We start from the raw sequence: 23,666 nt of genomic DNA on the forward strand, positions 1-23,666 counted from the left end.
GGGGGCTGTCATGGAGACCTGCGTGCCGAGGCCAGCTCGGGGAGGAGACTGGGCTGTGCTGCTGGAGGAAGGGACTGCCCTCTGGCCTGAAGGGCCTGCCTGGGCAGGAGCGGGGCCTCTGGAGGGAGGCGGGAGTCCCCGGGCGGGCGAGGTCTCAGGGCAGCCTCCCAGCTTTGAGCCTCTGGCTCCCTCTGGTGGGAACACTCGCTGCCGGCACTGGGCGCTCCACGGTGACTCAGGGCTCGCAAGGCCGGTCCTGAAGGGTCCGAGGTGGGCAGGGAAGGTGGGCAGGTTGAGGGTGGGCAGGATTGAGCTCACAATTCCGGCCGTGCCCACCCGACAGTGGGCAGGTGCTGGGCCGCCGGTCCTTTGAGGGCCGCATCTGCGCCTGTCCTGGCCGCGACCGAAAAGCCGACGAGGACCACTACCGGGAGCAGCAGGCCTTGAATGAGAGCTCCGCCAAGAACGGGGCTGCCGGCAAGCGCGGTGAGCAGCTGGCGGGGGGAGCTGGATGCTGTGGGAGGGGAAGGGGACACGCTGGCAGGACGCAGTGCGAGCCGGGGCCCCAGGGACAGGGCCAGCCCCCGAACGGCCCCCCAGACCCAAAATCCTCCCTGACGGAGCCTGAGAGCAGCCCCCAAATAAGTCGCCTGTCCAGGCCTGGGGGGCACTGCAGGTTTGCCCATCCCTGTGGGCTGCTCACCACTGGACCCACCTGAAGAATCTATTGGCCCCAAGGGTGGAGCAGGTCTCCCTCCTCCCGGAGGGTGGCCTCACCCCACCCGCCCTGCCTGGCCTTCCAGCCTTCAAGCAGAGCCCCCCTGCCGTCCCCGCCCTGGGCCCCGGCGTGAAGAAGCGGCGGCACGGAGACGAGGACACGTACTACCTGCAGGTGAGTGTGCACTCCCGTACAGCGGCCGGGAGACCTGCCTCACCTCTGTTGTCTGCTGAACCCAGGCTGGGCCATGGGGAGAGACCCTGGAGACCACGGTGGCGGGGGCGGGAGGCACCCAGCCCTGCGTGAGAGGTTCCAGAGGGCAGAACCTGCTTGCAAGAGCCAGACCAGCAGGGCCCAAGTGCAGGGCATCCCTGAGAGTCCCCTCAGTCCCGAAAACCCAGCGTCATGCCATTTACAATGAAGCCATGTGTACATAGCACAGGTGGGGTGGTGCGGAGTCCACCGGGTTAGAAGTTCAGCAGGAATCCAGGACCCTAACATTGGCCAGGACCCGTGGCCATAGACCCCCTGAGTGTGCCTCTCACATGTGGCCTCCAACAGGTGAATTAAATCGGCACAGGCTTGGCGAGGATTCATCTTCCATGATGTGAGCTTTCAGGTTTTTGAGCTCCAGAATGAGCCCCAGTTGGGGGCGGTGGCTCATGCCTGTAATCCCAGCATCTTGGGAGGCCAAGGTGGGTGGATCACTTGAGCCCAGGAGTTTGAGACCAAAGTGGGCAACATAGCGAGAACCCCATCTCTACAAAAATTAGCTGGGTGTGGTGGTGGCATGCACCTGTAGTCCCAGCTACTCAGAAGACTGAGGCAGAAGGATCACCTGAGGGCAGGAGGATTACCTGAGCCCAGGAGTCCGAGGCTGCAGTGAGCTATGATGATGCCACTGCACTGCACTCTAGCCTGGGCAACAGAGCAAGACTCTGTCTAAAGAAAGGAAGAGAGAGAGATACTAGTTTTTTTTTTTTAAAAAAAAAAAAAAAAAAAACAGTATCTGTTGGTGGGGGAGGAAGAGGGAGGCTTAGGGACCACAAGGAGCAGGCATGGTTCTTGGGGACAGACCTGCCCACCGAGTCATGGACTCTAATTAGACCTGCTTCTTGGGAAGAGGAAAGAAGGTCGGGGGATCCTGAGCCTCTGGGGTGCCGGGGAACCCCCACAAAGGACAGATGCTTTGCCAAGCCCAGGTCCTCCTGAGGCTGCAGCCGCCTGCCTCCCTCCTGCGGGGGTCTGGGGCATGTGGGCAGAGCATCTGCTCCTCTGTGCTCAGGTGCGAGGCCGCGAGAACTTCGAGATCCTGATGAAGCTGAAGGAGAGCCTGGAGCTGATGGAGTTGGTGCCGCAGCCGCTGGTGGACTCCTATCGGCAGCAGCAGCAGCTCCTACAGAGGCCGTGAGTCAACCCCAGCCCACCATCGGTGTGGGGAAGCTCATGGCTCAACCCCGCAGGAGAAGGCCAGGAGGACCAGAAACCCCTCCAGAAGGCATCATCTGCCAGGAACAGGCAGCAGGGTCCAGAGCTCAGGGGGCCCACCCCACACCTCCTCCTCCAGGAAGCCTGGTGGGACTTGGGGCTGCCCTGGGACCCTAGGCCATGGCCCTTGCTATGCCTCTGCCACTGAGGGGTCCTGTAAATGTCTGCTGGGTGGAAAGGCCAGGAGGGGTGGCCAGAGTGACCATGACCCACCAAGACCAGAGGCCAATTCCAGTGGCACAGGTCATCCCCCTGCCTACCGGCCCCGCCATGGCCAGTGTCCTTCTCAGGAGCAGGGCCAGTGGCTGTGCATGGTCATCCTCCAGCCACTCTCTGACATCAGAGGAGGACAAAGCCACTCTCTGACCTCAGAGTCTCCACCCATTCGCAGCATGGGGGCATCGCGGGCGTGGGTGGTTGGTGGACACGAGGCTGCCTTGCTTCCCACCCATGCAAGCCATTGCTTCTGAGCAGGAGTCACCTACAGCCCCCATCCTACGGGCCGGTCCTCTCGCCCATGAACAAGGTGCATGGGGGCATGAACAAGCTGCCCTCCGTCAACCAGCTGGTGGGCCAGCCTCCCCCGCACAGCTCGGCAGCTACACCCAACCTGGGGCCTGTGGGTGAGTCCCTTGGGCAGTGGGGGCCCATGGGCAGGGCGGGGAGGCCCACTGGGGGCGCCTGGCTCAGGGCACTCCACCCAGCTCCGGACCCAGGGCAGGTGTGTCTGTGGCTGGCTCCTTCCAGCGGTTCTACCCTCTGGGCAGCCACGGACAGCCCTCTCTGCCCACTCCTGACTGTGGGAGGTGGAGGGGGCATGGTTAAGAGCGTGGAACCCACACGCCTGCACCACCTCTTGGCAGGCAAGGAAGCGTGCGGAGGGCTCTTAACATTACACAGCCTGTTTCCTCATCGGCAAATGGCCACAGAAGTACCAGTCTCACTCCTTGTGAGGATTAAATGCTGCAAGACCTCCTCAGGGACCCCAGCACAAGCTGGGGGTTCCACTGGATAGAGTTTGGGCCCCCTTCCCCTGGAAGGTCCTCATGTGGGCAGGACCAGGCATGTTCCCAGTGCTGCGAGCAAGCACCCCAGGTGTTTCCTGAGGCCCCGGGATGCGGCGAGCACTCCAGTGCCAGCTGTGATTGCCCTTACGACCCAGTGCCTTGTGCGCACAGTCATCGCTGTCCCTACTAGGCGGGGCTAGGAGACAAGGCCCCAGGTGTTCAGCCCTTGCTCAAGCCTCCAGCTGGCTGGGGCGATGCCAAGCATCACATCGGCAGGCCTTGGGGTGGCTCCCCTGGTGTCCAGAGGTGTCTGGAGCCTGGGTAGAGCCTGCACCTGGACGCCTGGCCTGGCTTCCCTGAATGCCCCACCGGCCTCTCACCCAGGCGCTGGGATGCTCAACAACCATGGCCACGCAGTGCCAGCCAACGGCGAGATGAGCAGCAGCCACAGCACCCAGTCCATGGTCTCGGGGTCCCACTGCACTCCGCCACCCCCCTACCACGCCGACCCCAGCCTCGTCAGGTGTGTGGGCTGCCGAGGGCCTGAGCATGCGCTGTCACCCTGTCCGTTCACCTCTGTCCTTCTGGCCATGTCAGCTGCCCTGCCCCACCCTGTGTGCTCACCACTCCAAAGCCCAGATCAGACAGGCGGGCGAGGGCAGTCAGGCTAGGAGCATCGAAGATGCTGGGGAAATGGTCCACTTAGAGGAAAAACACCAAAAGCCGGGTCTTCACTGACCTGTCCCCAGCTGAGCACGTCCCCTCCCTGAGGGATGCCATGGCCACCTGTGGGCTGGAGGGAGACAGTGACAGTCTCCGCCCTAGCCAGGCCACTCCCAGAGATGAGGGCTCACACAGCCCTGTGCTCGGAAGCTAATGCTGCTTCCTTTCTCAAATTCTCTCTGCAGTTTTTTAACAGGATTGGGGTGTCCAAACTGCATCGAGTATTTCACGTCCCAGGGGTTACAGAGCATTTACCACCTGCAGAACCTGACCATCGAGGTAACGCCCGGGCGACCCCCGCTCCGCACAGGCAGTAGCTGGAGGGGCCCCTGACCAGAGGGCAAAGAGCCTTCTCTTCCTTGCTCTCGTGGCTGGGAAACTTGGAAACCCTCTCCCACGGGCAAGTGGATGTGATGACTCGACTCTTGAGAGCTCAGGCAGGCGCAGCCAGGCGGGCGGCTGGCGGCGCGGGACACAGGCCCAGGCCTCTGGATGCTGAACTGGTCATTTGGGCCTTTTCGGACTCCCAGCAGCCAGTGTGCCTTTGATTTTAGGGGATGGGCTGTTTCCAAGGCACAAAGAACAGAAGAATGTAAGGCCCCAAGGGAGTCAGTCCAGTTCAGCGCCATTTACACCCGGAGGAAAGGGGACCCGGGGAAGGCAAGCGCCTGACCTGAGGCCACATAGCTCTTGGTACTTGTGGGAGCTGATCGCAGGCACCATGATTAAACAGCCACGGGCTTGTCTTTGGATTAAGTGAGACTAGCGGTGTACAAAGCCTGCTCGTAGCCTAGGACAGTGTGAACCACAGGACACTCTCAGTCAAGGAAGAGCAAGCCCTCTGCCGGGAACCCGCCCCCAGCCAGTATCGCAGCCCAGGTCCAAGGCCCCTCCCAGACCATCCCCAGCCTGGGGCTGCAGACAGAGATGAGGGTCAGTGCGAGCTGGGGCCACCTGCTCGGCCTAACTGTCCCTCGTGCAGAGGGTGGCCTCGTCTGTGTCCACTAACCGCCCTCCCTGCAGCCTGTCTCCAGTACGCTGAGCCAGCTCCAGGTCACGTGTTAACCCTTGCCTCCCCTGCATGTGTGTGCTTCGTGTGGTGCCTAGAGGGTGATGGGAGCTCATGGATGAGCTGGGGATCTGCTCTGGGGGGCAGGGACATGGAGACCAACGAGGGCCCTGCCCTGAGGCTGGGAGGCAGTTCCTCCCCCAGGGCCAGGTACATAGATGCTCAGGGAGCTCCATGTCTAATGCTCCGAGGTCAGGGCCCAGGCCCCACACAGGCCAGGAGGGGCCCTGGTGGGCTATCCCCCTCCCCCACGTCCCCTCTCCTGCCTACTCTGGTTAGACTTGTGGGGGCCGGGTGTGGTGTGGCCAGACCTCCAGGCCCAGGGCGGCCCTCCCTGCTCTCCCTGTCCCCACTGCCCCCTGCCCCTAACGCGCCGGCCTCTCGCAGGACCTGGGGGCCCTGAAGATCCCCGAGCAGTACCGCATGACCATCTGGCGGGGCCTGCAGGACCTGAAGCAGGGCCACGACTACGGCGCCGCGCAGCAGCTGCTCCGCTCCAGCAACGCGGCCGCCATCTCCATCGGCGGCTCCGGGGAGCTGCAGCGCCAGCGGGTCATGGAGGCCGTGCACTTCCGCGTGCGCCACACCATCACCATCCCCAACCGCGGCGGCCCCGGCGCCGGCCCCGACGAGTGGGCGGACTTCGGCTTCGACCTGCCCGACTGCAAGGCCCGCAAGCAGCCCATCAAGGAGGAGTTCACGGAGGCCGAGATCCACTGAGGGGCCGGGCCCCGCCAGAGCCTGTGCCACCGCCCAGAGACCCAGGCCGCCTCCGCTCTCCTTCCTGTGTCCAAAACTGCCTCCCGAGGCAGGGCCTCCAGGCTGTGCCCGGGGAAAGGCAAGGTCCGGCCCATCCCCAGGCACCTCACCGGCCCCAGGAGAGGCCCAGCCACCAAAGCCGCCTGCGGACAGCCTGAGTCACCTGCAGAACCTTCTGGAGCTGCCCTAACGCTGGGCTTGCGGGGCAGGGGCCGGCCCACTCTCAGCCCTGCCACTGCCGGGCGTGCTCCATGGCAGGCGTGAGTGGGGACCGCAGTGTCAGCTCCGACCTCCAGGCCTCATCCTAGAGACTCTGTCATCTGCCGATCAAGCAAAAAGTCCTTCCAGAGGAAAGAATCCTCTTCGCTGGTGGACTGCCAAAAAGTATTTTGCGACATCTTTTGGTTCTGGAGAGTGGTGAGGAGCCAAGCGACTGTGTCTGAAACACTGTATTTTCAGGGAATGTCCCTAACGGGCTGGGGACTCTCTCTGCTGGACTTGGGAGTGGCCTTTGCCCCCAGCACACTGTATTCTGCAGGACCGCCTCCTTCCTGCCCCTAACAACCACCAAAGTGTTGCTGAAATTGGAGAAAACTGGGGAAGGCACAACCCCTCCCAGGTGCGGGAAGCATCTGGTACCGCCTCAGCCAGTGCCCCTCAGCCTGGCCACAGTCGCCTCTCCTTGGGGAACCCTGGGCAGAAAGGGACAGCCTGTCCTTAGAGGACTGGAAATTGTCAATATTTGATAAAATGATACCCTTTTCTACATGGTGGGTCAGCTTTTTTTTTTTTTTTTTTTTAACTTTCTTTCTCAACATTCCCTTTCCAGCTCAACCTAGCACCCGTGAGCCGGGCTACGGAAGCTGAGTGAGAAGCCAGGTGGGCGGGACTTGTCCCCAGGAAGGCCGGGCGGGAGGAAGCCTAGAGGGAACGCTGGGAAGGGCAAATTCACAGGAACGCTCTGCCGTGGGAGCAGCTCCTCCCTTGCCGCGGCCACCTTCTCTACCACTGCGAGGTCCAGAGGGCGTTGCTTTCTTTTCCAGGGGGCGGCGGCGGCAGTCAGGGAACAGACTGAGGTAGGTGCAGGGGGCGTCTAGGCCTTCGTGGAGCACCCCAGGGAGTTAGTGGGCCCCAGGGAGGCAGTATCTGCACAGGCCCCTGCTGGGGCCACCTCCATCCACGAGGAGCAGCCTGAGCCTTGGTGGCTGGAGCTTGACCATCCCGGAGCACAGCTCCAGGACAAGGAACCGGAGTCCCCAGGGAGCCTCACAGGTGTGACAAGGCCCTTCATTCCAGGCAGGTGGGCCAGTGGAGAGTGGTGAGCAGCCAAGTGACTGCGTCTGAAACACCGTGTATTTTCAGGGAATGTCCCTAATTGCATCTTGCCTGTGCCGGGGGCTGGGGACTCTCTGCTGGACTTGGGAGTGGCCTCTGCTCCCAGCACACTGTATTCTGCAGGGCCGCCTCACTCACGTAAGCTGAGACACCACTCAGAGTGCAGGCTGCCTGGCCCCTTCTGACACGGCCAGCTCCACACACTCTGCCTACGGTATGTGTGGCATCAGCTCCTAAGGGCTAGCAGCTTCCCCCACTAACATCTCCCAGAAGCAGTTAAGCCCCCCAGGGCACGGCAAGGTTAGACACAGCCCCCATCCCCAGATCAGGACTCCATCTTGCTGAGTGGCATCACCGTCACCAGCCTCCCCTTATTTAAAAGCAGCGACTGGTGTTGCCGCAGATGCCTGGTCTACGAAGACGCAGGCGTCCCTCTCCCACACTGTCCACCGCCCCGGGGACCACTGACAGCACAGCTGCCTGGGTGCACGTTTGTGGGGGCAGCAAGAACGGGGCTGTCGCCTCACAGGGGATCTGGCTGCAGCCAGGGCGAGAGCCCGGCCCTTCCTTCTAGCCCAAGGGCAGGCTCTGGCTGCTCAGCTTCTGGGGTTCCATCTCCCTAGAAAGGTGCCCACACCCAAGGCATCAGTCAGTAGGGGCAGCAGCAGCGGACTCAGGGCTTTCCCAGGGTGGCGCAGCCACCCCAGCTGCATGTCACCTCAGCTCTCCATCTTACTGCCATTTCGTAGATGAGGAAGCTGAGGCCAGAAAGGCTAAGACCCATGCCCCAGGCATCACGCCCATCTCCTGGGGGCTGGGCACCTGCTACCCGAGTCCACCTCCTGAAGCCCCACTCTGCCCATGCTCCGCTTCTAGAGCGGCGGGGGCCCATCCCGACACTCGGGTTCCCGAGCCCAGCACAGATGTGCTTCAATTCCAGGGGTTGTTGAGTTGTTTCTTAGGCATGTTCCCTGTGCACCGAGTCCAGTGAGGCTGTCCCAAGAGCCCCTGTAGTGTGCTGCTGGGGGGGGTGGCACAGAGCAGGGAGAGGCCCGGGGCAGCTGTCACTGGAACCCCAGCCAGACGTCCAAGAAGCCGGTCAGAACACAGAGCAGCCAGATGGCCCCAGCTGCACCTGTACAGCGAGCCCGCGCAGCCTCCTTGCGCTGGAGAAGCAGCTGTGAAAGTAAACGGAGTCGAGACTTTGCCGTGGTTAGGAGAAAATGCAAATTCCCAGGAACAAGAATCCTTTAAGCGATGTTTTTTATACAACTAAACAAATCAACAAATACATCTTGAAGGCAGATGGTTTTCCCGGCAGTGCAGGGGTAGGAGGGAGGCTGCCGGCACTCCCGGAGCTGAGGGGGACGGGCAGTGGTCCTGAGTCTGCTCAGAGAGGCCAGGCAGGAGGAGCTCACGAGGCAGGTCAGCTCACGTCCGTCCGAGTCACTCCGGTCAGAAACAGCGACTCTCCCCCATGCCCCCAGCGTTCCCACCAGGCCTGGGCTGCTGGGAAGCCCTTGCTGTACCCAGGGGCCCGACTCGTAGTATCCTGGCACAGAGACACCTGTCACTCGGAACAGTCAGTGTCTCCAACGCACAGACATCCACTCCTCTGTTACCAGTTAAAGCACTTTAATGCTTTAGGGTGGACACGCGACCCCATCTGTGTGTCCATGTAGGCTGGTGCTTCTCCGAGCAGTATTAACGGACGCCCTCCAATGACGTAACAACTGTTTTTGGTAATGTAATCTTGGGAAAATGTGTTATTTTTTTAGCTGTGTTTCGGTGGGGATTTTTGTTTTTGTAACATAATAAAGTGTATGTTCCAGTGACTGGTTCTCATGACTAAACCTCCATCTCCGAGGGGCTCAGACATACAGGGCGGCTCCTCACAGGCGGGAAGCCTGTGGCCTCTGCGGCCGGCCCAGCAGCCCACCTGCGTTTCTCTGTGTCGTGAGTCTGATGGGTCCCTGGGGTGTCCCTCTGCCCTGTGCCTCGGAGGAGCTGCGGGCCAAGCCGAGTAGCCTCATGGGACTGACCGGGCCTCTCAGGCCTCCTGAAGTGCAGGCCCGTGAGCCCTCATCCAAGCCCTGTGGGGCCCAGGCTTTCTGGACTTCAGCGAGGCCAAGCAGGGTCTCCAGGTGTCACAGACACCCACACAGAACGCACCCTCGTTTCTCAGCAAAACCTAAGAAAACAAAAGGCAGCAGAGAGCCTCGTGCTGGCTCAAGCCAGGCTGAGCCCAGAGGCTTCGCTTCAGTTCTCTTGGTTCTCAGGTTTCTTGGTTTCAGACTTGTGAACAGTGACTAGGGTCCTGTCACAGCAAAAATAAGGCTCTAGAAATCTGTTCAACCTCAAAGGAGGCCTCAGTCTTTTTAGAAATTGGCCTTAAACAAAGAAAGAAAAGACCAAGGCAAAAGGGAAAGATGCCGCCAGGAAGCTCCACTGAGTTGCCCCACAGGTGAAGTGCAGGTGAGGTGAGGTGCAGGTGAGGTGAGGTGCAGGTGAGGTGACGTGCAGGTGAGGTGACGTGCAGGTGAGGTGACGTGCAGGTGAGGTGAGGTGCAGGTGAGGTGAGGTGCAGGTGAGGTGAGGTGCAGGTGAGGTGACGTGCAGGTGAGGTGAGGTGCAGGTGAGGTGACGTGCAGGTGAGGTGAGGTGCAGGTGAGGTGACGTGCAGGTGAGGTGCAGGTGAGGTGAGGTGCAGGTGAGGTGACGTGCAGGTGAGGTGCAGGTGAGGTGAGGTGCAGGTGAGGTGACGTGCAGGTGAGGTGCAGGTGAGGTGAGGTGCAGGTGAGGTGAGGTGCAGGTGAGGTGAGGTGCAGGTGAGGTGAGGTGCAGGTGAGGTGAGGTGCAGGTGAGGTGAGGTGAGGTGAGGTGCAGGTGAGGTGACGTGCAGGTGAGGTGAGGTGAGGTGCAGGTGAGGTGAGGTGCAGGTGAGGTGAGGTGAGGTGCAGGTGAGGTGAGGGTGCAGGTGAGGTGACGTGCAGGTGAGGTGAGGTGAGGTGCAGGTGAGGTGACGTGCAGGTGAGGTGAGGTGAGGTGCAGGTGAGGTGAGGTGCAGGTGAGGTGAGGTGAGGTGAGGTGAGGTGCAGGTGAGGTGAGGTGCAGGTGAGGTGAGGTGAGGTGCAGGTGAGGTGAGGTGCAGGTGAGGTGCAGGTGAGGTGAGGTGAGGTGACGTGCAGGTGAGGTGCAGGTGAGGTGAGGTGAGGTGACGTGCAGGTGAGGTGCAGGTGAGGTGAGGTGAGGTGAGGTGCAGGTGAGGTGACGTGCAGGTGAGGTGAGGTGAGGTGCAGGTGAGGTGAGGTGCAGGTGAGGTGACGTGCAGGTGAGGTGAGGTGAGGTGCAGGTGAGGTGACGTGCAGGTGAGGTGAGGTGAGGTGCAGGTGAGGTGAGGTGCAGGTGAGGTGAGGTGAGGTGAGGTGAGGTGAGGTGCAGGTGAGGTGAGGTGAGGTGAGGTGCAGGTGAGGTGAGGTGAGGTGCAGGTGAGGTGAGGTGCAGGTGAGGTGAGGTGAGGTGAGGTGAGGTGAGGTGAGGTGAGGTGAGGTGAGGTGAGGTGAGGTGAGGTGAGGTGCAGGTGAGGTGCAGGTGAGGTGAGGTGCAGGTGAGGTGCAGGTGAGGTGACGTGCAGGTGAGGTGACGTGCAGGTGAGGTGACGTGCAGGTGAGGTGAGGTGCAGGTGAGGTGACGTGCAGGTGACGTGCAGGTGAGGTGAGGTGCAGGTGAGGTGACGTGCAGGTGAGGTGAGGTGAGGTGAGGTGCAGGTGCAGGTGAGGTGACGTGCAGGTGAGGTGAGGTGCAGATGAGGTGCAGGTGAGGTGCAGGTGAGGTGAGGTGAGGTGCAGGTGAGGTGACGTGCAGGTGAGGTGCAGGTGAGGTGACGTGCAGGTGAGGTGAGGTGCAGGTGAGGTGAGGTGCAGGTGAGGTGACGTGCAGGTGAGGTGCAGGTGAGGTGCAGGTGAGGTGAGGTGCAGGTGAGGTGACGTGCAGGTGAGGTGACGTGCAGGTGAGGTGAGGTGCAGGTGAGGTGACGTGCAGGTGAGGTGAGGTGAGGTGCAGGTGAGGTGAGGTGCAGGTGAGGTGACGTGCAGGTGAGGTGCAGGTGAGGTGACGTGCAGGTGAGGTGAGGTGCAGGTGAGGTGCAGGTGAGGTGAGGTGCAGGTGAGGTGCAGGTGAGGTGAGGTGAGGTGCAGGTGAGGTGACGTGCAGGTGAGGTGCAGGTGAGGTGAGGTGCAGGTGAGGTGAGGTGAGGTGACGTGCAGGTGAGGTGAGGTGCAGGTGAGGTGAGGTGCAGGTGAGGTGAGGTGAGGTGAGGTGAGGTGCAGGTGCAGGTGAGGTGAGGTGAGGTGCAGGTGAGGTGAGGTGCAGGTGAGGTGACGTGCAGGTGAGGTGAGGTGAGGTGAGGTGAGGTGAGATGCAGGTGAGATGCAGGTGAGATGCAGGTGAGGTGACGTGCAGGTGAGGTGAGGTGAGGTGCAGGTGAGGTGAGGTGCAGGTGAGGTGAGGTGCAGGTGAGGTGAGGTGAGGTGAGGTGAGGTGCAGGTGAGGTGAGGTGAGGTGAGGTGCAGGTGAGGTGACGTGCAGGTGAGGTGAGGTGCAGGTGAGGTGCAGGTGAGGTGAGGTGCAGGTGAGGTGCAGGTGAGGTGAGGTGAGGTGCAGGTGAGGTGACGTGCAGGTGAGGTGAGGTGAGGTGAGGTGCAGGTGAGATGCAGGTGAGATGCAGGTGAGGTGACGTGCAGGTGAGGTGAGGTGCAGGTGAGGTGAGGTGCAGGTGAGGTGAGGTGCAGGTGAGGTGAGGTGAGGTGAGGTGCAGGTGAGGTGAGGTGAGGTGAGGTGCAGGTGAGGTGACGTGCAGGTGAGGTGAGGTGCAGGTGAGGTGCAGGTGAGGTGAGGTGCAGGTGAGGTGCAGGTGAGGTGAGGTGAGGTGCAGGTGAGGTGACGTGCAGGTGAGGTGAGGTGAGGTGAGGTGCAGGTGAGATGCAGGTGAGATGCAGGTGAGGTGACGTGCAGGTGAGGTGAGGTGAGGTGAGGTGCAGGTGAGGTGAGGTGCAGGTGAGGTGCAGGTGAGGTGAGGTGCAGGTGAGGTGAGGTGAGGTGAGGTGAGGTGAGGTGAGGTGAGGTGAGGTGAGGTGAGGTGCAGGTGAGGTGACGTGCAGGTGAGGTGAGGTGAGGTGCAGGTGAGGTGAGGTGCAGGTGAGGTGACGTGCAGGTGAGGTGCAGGTGAGGTGCAGGTGAGGTGACGTGCAGGTGAGGTGCAGGTGAGGTGACGTGCAGGTGAGGTGAGGTGAGGTGAGGTGCAGGTGAGGTGCAGGTGAGGTGAGGTGAGGTGAGGTGAGGTGCAGGTGAGGTGCAGGTGAGGTGCAGGTGAGGTGAGGTGCAGGTGAGGTGAGGTGCAGGTGAGGTGCAGGTGAGGTGAGGTGCAGGTGAGGTGAGGTGAGGTGACGTGCAGGTGAGGTGAGGTGAGGTGCAGGTGAGGTGAGGTGAGGTGAGGTGAGGTGAGGTGCAGGTGAGGTGAGGTGAGGTGACGTGCAGGTGAGGTGAGGTGCAGGTGAGGTGAGGTGAGGTGCAGGTGAGGTGAGGTGAGGTGAGGTGAGGTGAGGTGAGGTGAGGTGCAGGTGAGGTGAGGTGAGGTGAGGTGCAGGTGAGGTGAGGTGCAGGTGAGGTGAGGTGCAGGTGAGGTGACGTGCAGGTGAGGTGAGGTGAGGTGAGGTGCAGGTGAGGTGCAGGTGAGGTGAGGTGAGGTGCAGGTGAGGTGACGTGCAGGTGAGGTGAGGTGCAGGTGAGGTGAGGTGCAGGTGAGGTGCAGGTGAGGTGACGTGCAGGTGAGGTGCAGGTGAGGTGAGGTGCAGGTGAGGTGACGTGCAGGTGAGGTGACGTGCAGGTGAGGTGAGGTGAGGTGCAGGTGAGGTGAGGTGCAGGTGAGGTGAGGTGCAGGTGAGGTGAGGTGCAGGTGAGGTGAGGTACAGGTGAGGTGACATGCAGGTGAGGTGAGGTGCAGGTGAGGTGACGTGCAGGTGAGGTGAGGTGAGGTGCAGGTGAGGTGAGGTGCAGGTGAGGTGAGGTGAGGTGCAAGTGAGGTGCAAGTGAGGTGCAGGTGAGGTGAGGTGCAGGTGAGGTGAGGTGCAGGTGAGGTGAGGTGCAGGTGAGGTGAGGTGCAGGTGAGGTGGGGTGCAGGTGAGGTGAGGTGCAGGTGAGGTGACATGCAGGTGAGGTGCAGGTGAGGTGAGGTGAGGTGCAGGTGAGGTGAGGTGAGGTGAGGTGAGGTGAGAGATGACGTGCAGGTGAGGTGAGGTGCAGGTGAGGTGAGGTAGAGGTGAGGTGACGTGCAGGTGACGTGCAGGTGAGGTGAGGTGCAGGTGAGGTGCAGGTGAGGTGAGGTGCAGGTGAGGTGAGGTGCAGGTGAGGTGACGTGCAGGTGAGGTGAGGTGCAGGTGAGGTGAGGTGAGGTGCAGGTGAGGTGACGTGCAGGTGAGGTGAGGTGAGGTGCAGGTGAGGTGAGGTGCAGGTGAGGTGAGGTGCAGGTGAGGTGAGGTGCAAGTGAGGTGAGGTGCAGGTGAGGTGAGGTGCAGGTGAGGTGAGGTGAGGTGCAGGTGAGGTGAGGTGAGGTGCAGGTGAGGTGAGGTGCAGGTGAGGTGAGGTGCAGGTGAGGTGAGTTGCAAGTGAGGTGACGTGCAGGTGAGGTGAGGTGCAGGTGAGGCGCCATGCCTGGCCTTGGCCCCACCTTCCTGGCTAACGCTCACCCCTTTCCCTAGGCTCCTACCTGTCCCCACATCCACCAAGGAGGGCTGGGCGGCGGTGGGCCCAGCCCCTCACAGCCACAGAACTCTGGATCACCAAAGTGCTGAGGCCTCAAACTAGACAGGAAGTGGAGGGATTGGGGATGTTCCCTCGGCAAGAGGGTGCCATGTAGAACGTAGAAACGGGGACTCTAAAACGCCCTTTCAGGAATGGACACAGAAACGTGAGCGCTTTTGGCACAAGGGTGAGTTTGAATATCTTTGTTTAAAAGGTTATTTTTTTTAACTATAGCATGAGAAATACATGCCATTATTTTCAAATATATAAAAACATCTTCAGTAGGTTCCACACAGAATTTTGGAAAGCTAAGCTGGACTCGGAGCAGGTCTGCTGCTCCCCAAGGCACTACCCTTCGAAGGAAGGTTTCCACCACCTGGCTGCAAAACGGAAAGGAGAAGGCCTGTTTCCAAAAGGTCTCCACACCCCTTTGGGCGGAAAACAGCCGCCGTTCATTCCTGCGCTCACATCCAGAGAGGAAGCCTAGATTCAGGCGACAAGAACAGAATATGGGCTTCTCATACCACACACATATATTTCCTATTTCTCTGGAATGGTGCTGTGTCATTACTATGCACAAAATCAGATTCTTCAAGAAAATTGTTTTTTAGACCGAGCACGGTGGCTCACACCTGTGATCCCAGCACTTTGGGAGGCTGTGGCAGGTGGATCACGAGGTCAGTAGTTCGAGACCAGCCTGGCCAACATGGTGAAACCCCGTCTTTACTAAAAATACAAAAATTAGCCGGGTGTGGTGGCGCATGCCTGTAATCCCAGCTACTCAGAAGGGTGAGGTAGATGAATCACTTGAACCCAGGAGGCAGAGGTTGCAGTGAGCTGAGATTGCACCACTGCACTCCAGCCTGGGTGACAGGGCAAGACTCTGTCTCAAAACAAAAAAAAAAATGTTTTTAAATACTGGTGTAATTACCCCAAAAAAGGCCTAAGGAGGCCTGCAGTCTGCCTCATGCATGCCACATTCAGTCTTAACAGCTTCACCAGCCCTCGGCCCTGTTTGCCACAGAAAAGCTGAAACCGCAGGTTTCTGGGTCAATTTACACTGTCCAATCCCTGACCTGCCCTCTTCCTGAGACAGCCAACCAGAGGCCTCCGAGGTCCTGCCAAGGGAACTCTGAGGGGAAGAGCATCTCTGCGGCCGGCACGCAACACAAAACAGCTAAGCAAGCCCAACTTGTGTCCTCGGTCTGAAGTCACATCCTGAAAAGCCTGGTCGCACCAGAAATGAAACACACATGGTTTCCCAATGCTTCCTGTTCTGAGTCTCCAGTGAGGACAAGATCACCAGAAGGTTCTGTCTCCCTCTCTCAGTAACAGTGAGAAGAGAAACAGGCAACTGGATATTGGGCAGGATCTTGGCTCCAGCCTCGGGTTGGTTCACGGAGCTTCTGTCTTCACCACGGAGGCCTCTGCCGATTCGCAGGGCAGGGCCACAGCTGACCGGCTCCACCACGACTGCTCCGCGGCCGCGGCCGCCCGGAAGGCCCTGAGGAACTGCTCTTTGGTGATTTCAGGAGTTTCTTTCCCTGCACATTTGCACAGATTCAGGATAAAACCCAACACATCGGAGCCAGACAGTATTCTTGTTGGGACATGTGAAGGGGCCACTGGCCTCGGGGTGGGACACTGGTCCTAGAGAGACCCACCTGCCCCTCTTGGACAAGCCCAACCCAGGTCCCGGAATTCTGTTCCACCTCCCTGGTTCCCAGTCACCCCCAGGACTGACAGAGGGTAGAAGGCGTCCTATCTCCAGGACACGTGGTATCCACTAGATCTCAGGAGTTCAGAAGTAGTCATCATTTTATAAACCTCGGAGTTCTAGAAGATTTCTTAGGACATGCCAGGCAACATGGTACATGCACAGAACCCCAAAGGAGCATCTCTCAGAATCTTCCTCAAGTACAAGCAACGCAAATGATCACTGAGATGGACAATTTCAAATCTGAACCCAGTATCTGGAATGCAATTTTCCACCTGAAATTGGCATATCATCTGCACTGACTGCAGCCTGGAAGGCATCTACCCGTTGAGCATCGGAACATCCCAGGTTCCTCCTGAGAACGTCACCCACCTTTAAGGGTTCTGACAAAGTATCTGAAGAGCTCTCGATACGAGTCCTGGTAGCGGCTAGCCTGGGTCTGGGAGCCGAGGGACAGGGACGTGCCCCGCCCAGTGATGCCCAAGGGATTCTGATTCTCCATCTGCAGCGCGCCTTGGGACCCACGCACCTGGGAGCCATTGCAAGACAGGAGTTAACCAGGCCGAGCACAGGAAGTGGGGAGGGGAAAGGGATGACTGAACACCACCAGGGCTTTTGCTGGTGGGGGTGGGGCGGGCAGGTGACACATGACGCAGGCCTTCCAGGACCGTCATTATCACTTCCCATGGCACACCGTGACCAACACCAGCTTTCCATGTAATGGCCAAGGAAGCACAGGCTTCTATAGAGCAACAGCCAATGTAAAGGAAAGCCACCGTCACAAAACAGCTCCTGGAGGCCCAGAGGCCAGAGAACGAACTCTCTTCAAAACCTGAAGACGTGGCTCTCACCAGAAAACTAAAACGAATATTTACCGAGCACTGACTATGCACAAGGTGTGCTGCATGTGCTCCGACTGGGGATGGCCAGGTGATGACCTCTATTTAACCAGCAGGATCAACCCGGCTGATGACCCCTATCTAACCCGCACAATCAACCCAGCTGAGGGTGGCCGGGTGACGACCCCTATCTAACCCGCACAATCAACCCAGCTGAGGGTGGCCGGGTGACGACCCCTATCTAACCCGCACAATCGACCCAGCTGAGGGTGGCCGGGTGACGACCCCTATCTAACCCGCACAATCGACCCAGCTGAGGGTGGCCGGGTGACGACCCCTATCTAACCCGCACAATCGACCCAGCTGAGGGTGGCCGGGTGACGACCCCTATCTAACCCGCACAATCGACCCAGCTGAGGGTGGCCGGGTGACAACCTCTCTCTAACCCACACAATCAACCTGGCTGACGACCTCTATCTAACCCATAGAACGAACCCAGCTTTTCACAGTGGACTGGCGAGGGGTGGAAAAGGGCAGGGGGTCACCTCCAATCTCTGGTCACAGCTGTCTGTACGGTGCTGGCTGACGTCCACGCTGACCACAGCCCCACAGGGAAACTTCATGCTGATCATAACAGTGCCTGCATCTTTTAAGGCGGCCATATCTAAGCAGAAGAAGACTTTGGATGATACAAAAGTTAATTTAGGCAAATTATAAACTGCTTTGTTTGGTTTTTTGAGAGTCTTGTTCTGTCGCCCAGGCTGGAGTGCAGTGGCACGATCGTGGCTCACTGCAACCTCTGCCTCCCGGGTTCAAGCAATTCTCCTGCCTCAGCCTCCCAAGTAGCTGGGATTACAGGCGTCCACTATCACACCCAGCTGATTTTTTTGTATTTTCAGTAGAGATGGGGTTTCACCATGTTGGCCAGGCTGGTTTCGAACTCCTGACCTCAAGTGATCCCGCAGCCTCAGCCTCCCAAAGTGCTGGGATTACAGTGCTAGGATTACCACCACATCCAGCCTGAACTCACCGCTTTAACTGAAGCAGTGGACGAAAGGCATAGCCAAGCAGTTTCACAGAAACTGGTCCTTAATAGAAAATTAACTCTAAATTGTTCCAAAATGGGTCCCTGAGAGGCATGGGGACGCTGCCCAGCAAGCGGTCCAGTTCCGTGTTTGCTAAGCTTCTACGGCACCGGCAGTCCCAGGCCCAGGCACCTTCTGGACCCTGGGGGTACAGCCATGAGCCTAGAAGAGCCAGTCCCCATGTCCCCACCTGGGGAGCAGGCCCCAGACAGGTACTTGTCTGGCCTTCTGAGGAAGAGCGAGAAGTGGACAAGAAGACAGTGGGGTTGCGGGGGACGGCACCTGTAGGCCTGAGGCAGGAGATAAGGGTCTGGAGGCAGGGAACCTAAGGCTGTTTCCCAACAACTTCTTTGAACTATATTGAAGGGAAAACCCTAACTTTACACTCCTAAGTAACAAAAGGACCAGAGGCTACTGCCTTTGCAAACCCCTTCACCTCTTCTGCCTGGCAGATGGGAAACTGGCTGTCTGCAACAAATCAGACTGACTGCGGGTCAAGTCTTCGTTTGCAACTTTGTGACTTCAGTTCAGCCTCTGAATGGTCCCAGTCCACACCGATCAGACTGACTGCAGGCTGAGTTCTAGTTTGTGAACAAGGATAACTTTGTAACTTCACCCTAGCCTCTGACTGGTTGCTTTTTGCAACCACTTCATTGACATGAGGTGAGCACGAAGTGGCCAATGGGAAACTTCTAGCCGGTATTTGAGTCCCAGAAGATTCTGGATCCAGGCCCTAGACTGCTGCTCAGGCCACTCCTACACTGTGGAGTGTGTTTCATTTTCAATAAATACCTGCTTTTGTTCTTTTGTTGCTTCATCCTTTCTTTGCTTTGCTGGGTGTTTTGTCCAATTCTTTGTTCAAAACACCAAGAACCTGGACAATGTGCAGTCCAGACCCTCGACCGGTGACAGGCCCGCGGGGTCGGTGGAGACCATGGCCTCCACCTGTGCTCTGGAGGGCTCAGAGCAGGCAGGCACCTGGTCCAACTGAGGTCTTACAGAGAAGACATTGCAGGCAGATGGCCACAGCCAGGATGAGGACATGGCTGGGATCGGAGTGGTGGCCAGCGGAGCAGGGTGGGTGGGTGAACTTTGGGCGGATGGGGGAGGTGGTGCCAAAAGGGGGTGCTGACGAGACAGAGTGAAGCAGGTGCTGAGAAGAGTCAGCGCTGGCACCAGCTGGGCCTGGACTTGCCCGAGTACACAAAGGGTGGTGTAAGGGGTACCACGTCAGTCCTGGTCCAAGCCTCAGGACGTCTGAGTGTTTCCGCTTTGGTGCCCTGAGGCCATCAAATGTGTGGCCATGCTGCTGTGGGGACCTGAGGAGGCATGGGGACGACACAGAAGAGAACCCAGGTGACAGCAGGGCCTGGCCCTGTGACCCTGGTGGGGCTGTTCCAGGCAGGCCGCTGACCACCTGGCTGTAGTCACATGAGTGACCACTGGGCAGACCAAAAGAGGGACTCCAGCCAAGCCCAGTTCAAGCTGCAGAATCCTAACTACCCAGTGGCTGTTGTTTCAAACCGTGACGTGTGCGCGTGACGTGTGCGCGTGACGTGTGTGCGTGACGTGTGTGTGACGTGTGTGTGTGATGTGTGTGTGTGACGTGTGTGCGTGACGTGTGTGTGGTATGTCATAAAGCAACAGATAACCTGTCCTCTGCAGCAGCCCTCAGGACCCACCCTGAGCTTCTGCTGCCAGGCCAGGACCTGGGAAGCAGCACCCCCAGCCCCGCCTTCACCTGGAGATCACTGATGATCTCCTAATCTGTGTGCATCCCAGCCTGGCTGTGCTTCCGGCCAGAACTGTGTTAATTCACCTTCGCAACCTTAGAAACTATAGGGGGCCTGTCACATCGCAGGGGCTGGAGAAGTGGTTACTAAAACAGTGACTTTCAAAGTTCATCAAACATGAAATACTTCCTGCATGATGCCTTTCAACCTCGGGAAACGCCTGAGGGGTTCAGTGACGTGACCAGTTAGTCATCTTTTTTACATGTGCTCCACGTTACTTTATCTACTCCCCAAAGCTGAGAGTCGGGGAGGAATCCTGAACAGGGGCCCCAGCCTGTGCTACATTTCAACCAGCCTCGGTGGTCACAGGAGCACCTTGCAACAGTGAAGCCCACTCTTACCTGGGCAGAAGGCATGTCCCAGAGAAAACAGTGTCCGAAGTGGCCTCCCCCAGCAACACGCATGTGGCATCCACGTCGTGCACAGCAGCGTTGTAGAAAATCCCACCTGGACACAAGGGAGGGTGAGCTCTGGCTTCTGGTCTTGAGGAAAGCTACTGGCGAGAAGCACTGGAGGTTTCTGGGTCACTGTGTCCACGTGACATGGACACAGACGCCACAGCGCCATGCATTCCCCCAACAACGCGGATGCCCACCTGCCCTCTTTAGGGAAGCCGGAGAGGCTGCTGGGAACAGGCTGCTGATGGCGGTGATCCCGTGGATCCTCCCCAGGGCGTGGCCGACACAAACTTGCTTGTGCAAGAACTGGAAAGCCGGATCAAAGCGCCCGGGAGAGGAGCTGGGAAACGAAGCAGGCGAGCCCATTCCTCGAAGCCCATTCTCCCTGAGACGCGTGGGCACGGGGACAGCCAGCTGAGCTCCTGAAGCCAAATTCGACACCAGAGTCCCTTCTGGGCCACGTCCCTCAAAGCCCTTTTGAAAGCAGGTAAACTGATGCCCGCGACAGTCATCGTGCCCCGGGCAGGAGCCAGAGCAGGAGGCAATCAGCGCCACTGAGAGCCCTTCAAACACCAGCCCTGCCACAATGACCTATCTATTTACTCGTTTCTCATCTGTCCTCCTCTCCAGACGGTAAGCTCCATGCGGCAAAGGCCACGCGGCCTTACTCACCAACAGATGCCAACCCAACAAGGTGCCAGCAACCAGGGGCCACCTAGACTCCGGTCAGTGGCCAGTAATGTCACCCATATAATCTGCGGTTTGCAGACGATGGAACTGCTCAGGAGTTCTCCAAGGCACCCACATAACCGAGCTGGCAGTTGGCAGAGACATAACTGAGAACCAGCAGGACCCACTCAAAATCTGCACCCCTGCACACCCCGCTGTCGCCAGGGCTTTAGAACAAGACCAGCAAATGAGAAAAATCAGTGGCAATACCTATTTCCCTCTTCTGGAAATGAGAATCTCATTTAGAGATTGCGGGTTAGCTTTTTTTAAAAAACAAAGTACCCTGAGTATTTTGCATAGTTTTATTTGAAAATGAAGGAAAAAAATCACAAGGAAACTGTCCTTACTTGTAAAATCCACAGACCAAAGGCTTTCCACGTCCGTCAGCTTCGTCGAAGCAGGACTGGGCAGCCTGACAATTCAAACTCGGCAGCCTCTCGCAAAGCACCCCCTTCCCTGGAAACCGTAAAATGAAAACCAAGAGGTCACAGCTCCGAGAAGAGAGCATCACAGACCAAAAGTCCCAGCTTGCCCCTAAGCCTGGTAGCTGCCATTCAGATTCTGATTCCTGGTGACACAATGAGTCAGGCACACTAACAGGAACACGTTCATCTCAAACCTGTAACTACAGATATAATTTTTTTTTTTTGACATGGTCTCGCTCTGTTGCCCAGGCGGGAGTACAGGCGTGCGATGATCACTCACACTGCAGCCTCAGGCTCCCGGCTCCAGTGATCCTCCTGCCTACCTCAGCCCCCGTAGCTGGGACCACAGCGCGCACCACCACGTCTGCCTACCTCAGCCCCCCGAATAGCTGGGACCACAGTGCACACCACCACGTCTGCCTACCTCAGCCCCCGTAGCTGGGACCACAGTGCACACCACCATGTCTGCCTACCTCAGCCCCCGTAGCTGGGACCACAGCGCACACCACCACGTCTGCCTACCTCAGCCCCCGTAGCTGGGACCACAGTGCACACCACCATGTCTGCCTACCTCAGCCCCCGTAGCTGGGACCACAGCGCACACCACCATGTCTGCCTACCTCAGCCCCCGTAGCTGGGACCACAGCGCACACCACCATGTCTGCCTACCTCAGCCCCCGTAGCTGGGACCACAGCGCGCACCACCACGTCTGCCTACCTCAGCCCCCGTAGCTGGGACCACAGCGCGCACCACCACGTCTGCCTACCTCAGCCCCCCGAATAGCTGGGACTACAGTGCACACCACCATGTCTGCCTACCTCAGCCCCCCGAATAGCTGGGACTACAGTGCGCACCACCACGCCCAATTTACTTATTTTTTGTAGACAGGGTCTCCCTGTGCTGCCCAAGCTGTTCTCAAACTCCTGATTTTAACCGATCCTCCTGCCTCAGCCTCTCAAAACGCTGGGACTACAGGTGTGAACCACTGCGCCCAGCCCAGATGTAATTCCTATCAGTATTCTTCGAACTTGAATAATATACAGATACCTTTTAAAGGAAAGCAAAATTCTCATCGTTCCCCAGTGTTGACTTCAATTATTTTGAACATAGTGCTACTTAAATATGTATAAACATAAAATCAGGTATCAATTCCTTTTATATAACTATTAAACCAAAAATCATATATTAGATTAAGAATAAAACCACAAAACCAAGTAAATCCAAATCCATGCTTATTTGATGTGAAGATGATGTTCTGCTGCAACTAACCAGCCCCAGCAGAGCATCTGTGCCCCCAACAGCCTCCACGTAGTTGTTTCGGAGACCATGGGCCCCGCAGAGGACTCCGATTCCCCCTCACGCTTCCCTATTCAAATTGCTGCAGATGCCTTCCTGGGCTTCAGGACATCACTCACAACACAAGGCCAAGACAATGAAAGTGTATTACTTGATACAGGTGGGTCAACAGACACCGCTTTGGTCACTGAATTACATGGCTCTGCTGGCTGTGAAGTGGCTCAGTTACACTTCACAGCCGTGTAATTCACTGGCTGTGAAGTGTAACTGACCACGCTCCATGAACATAGGGACCAAGTGGGGACCTGGGGAGCAGAGGAAAGCCAGGGTCTGTGACTGAGTGTGCTCCGTGAACCCAGGTACCAAGTGGGGACCTGGGAGAGGAGAGCCAGGGTCTGTAACTGAGCATGCTCTGTGAACCCAGGAACTGAGCATGCTCCGTGAACCCAGACACTAAGTGGGAAGCAGGGGAGTGGAAGGGAGCCAGGGCTGGGTCCCAGCATCTCTAGTCTAGATGGCTCCATTCAAATGACCAAAATATGTGCCTAGTTTCTTTCTTTTAGATTACCAGATGGAAATGCCAAATTATGACCTGTTTGTTGAGAACTTAACAGATCTCAAAGGACACCATCAATGTCTTGGAGGCTGTCAACACCCATTTGAGAAACGCAACGTCCCATTTTGTATTTAAGCCTTCCTGTCCCTAATTGGCCAAGAGATCAGTCACTAGAAGTGGTGGCACCTTCAGAAGAAGTGATGTCAAGTAATTTTCTCTGCTTGTGCAACACAAACCTATCTGCGGCCTTGTGGAAGGATCTCCTGAATCATTTCCAAAAATTCTTTCCCACAAGTAACTGTCAGCCTGTAGTTCCTAAATAGGTTATTACTTAGGAGCCTAAGCAAAGTTCCTTTTATGGAATATTGCAATATTTTGCTTAAGATAAAAATAAGTTACAATGACTTAAGCTTCTACCTCAGGAAGCCAGATCCCAGGTCAGCAAACCAGAGCCAGGTCTGTTTCTGTACATCCTGGGGAGCTAAGAAAGGTTTTCAAATTTTTAAGGATCAGTTCCTATTCTGCACAGACAGTTCCAGGAAACTGGAGGAGGAAAATGCTTCCCGACTCAGTCTGTGAGGCAAGCATTTCTTTTTTTTTTTTTTTTTTTTTTTTTTGAGACAGAGTCTCGCTCTGTTGCCCAGACTGGAGTGCAGTGGCCGGATCTCAGCTCACTGCAAGCTCCGCCTCCCGGGTTCACGCCATTCTCCTGCCTCAGCCTCCCGAGTAGCTGGGACTACAGGCGCCCGCCACCTCGCCCAGCTAGTTTTTTGTATTTTTTAGTAGAGACGGGGTTTCACCGTGTTAGCCAGGATGGTCTCGATCTCCTGACCTCGTGATCCGTCCGTCTCGGCCTCCCAAAATGCTGGGATTACAGGCTTGAGCCACCGCGCCCGGCCAACGAGGCAAGCATTTCTTTGAAACCAAAAC

General features: G+C 57.9%; 3 protein-coding genes across 4 annotated transcripts in view; 1 reads left to right on the forward strand and 2 right to left on the reverse strand.

Moving 5' to 3' along the window:
* The window catches only part of TP73 (tumor protein p73), a 58,677-nt gene extending 49,743 nt beyond the window's left edge, over window positions 1-8,934 (forward strand). The window contains exons 7-13 of one of the 2 annotated variants that reach the window (XM_050804591.1): window positions 344-486; window positions 804-892; window positions 2,004-2,125; window positions 2,681-2,829; window positions 3,598-3,736; window positions 4,122-4,215; window positions 5,393-8,934. In XM_050804591.1, coding sequence (XP_050660548.1) covers window positions 344-486; window positions 804-892; window positions 2,004-2,125; window positions 2,681-2,829; window positions 3,598-3,736; window positions 4,122-4,215; window positions 5,393-5,725 — 1,069 coding nt within the window. In that variant the 3' untranslated portion in view covers window positions 5,726-8,934. The remainder of the gene's footprint in view (window positions 1-343; window positions 487-803; window positions 893-2,003; window positions 2,126-2,680; window positions 2,830-3,597; window positions 3,737-4,121; window positions 4,216-5,392) is intronic. The other variant, XM_050804678.1, reaches the window with a different exon arrangement.
* Window positions 8,346-13,347, reverse strand: LOC126962980 (mucin-2-like). The gene is made up of 5 exons (XM_050804803.1): window positions 12,588-13,347; window positions 10,964-11,364; window positions 10,525-10,576; window positions 10,172-10,234; window positions 8,346-9,985 (listed from the first exon to the last, which is right to left on the reverse strand). The coding sequence occupies exons 1-5, from the start codon at window positions 13,302-13,304 to the stop codon at window positions 9,491-9,493; spliced, it is 1,728 nt and encodes a 575-aa protein (XP_050660760.1). The 5' UTR covers window positions 13,305-13,347; the 3' UTR covers window positions 8,346-9,490.
* A 738-nt stretch (window positions 13,348-14,085) lies between these two features.
* On the reverse strand, window positions 14,086-23,409 carry LOC126963018 (uncharacterized). The gene is made up of 6 exons (XM_050804915.1): window positions 21,703-23,409; window positions 20,806-21,356; window positions 19,673-19,778; window positions 16,999-17,117; window positions 15,987-16,143; window positions 14,086-15,441 (listed from the first exon to the last, which is right to left on the reverse strand). Exons 3-6 carry the CDS (start codon window positions 19,740-19,742, stop codon window positions 15,293-15,295), a joined length of 495 nt encoding a protein of 164 aa, XP_050660872.1. The 5' UTR covers window positions 19,743-19,778; window positions 20,806-21,356; window positions 21,703-23,409; the 3' UTR covers window positions 14,086-15,292.
* Window positions 23,410-23,666: the final 257 nt, after the last annotated feature.

This window comes from Macaca thibetana, chromosome 1 (genome assembly GCF_024542745.1).
Source record: "Macaca thibetana thibetana isolate TM-01 chromosome 1, ASM2454274v1, whole genome shotgun sequence".
NCBI lineage: Eukaryota > Metazoa > Chordata > Mammalia > Primates > Cercopithecidae > Macaca > Macaca thibetana.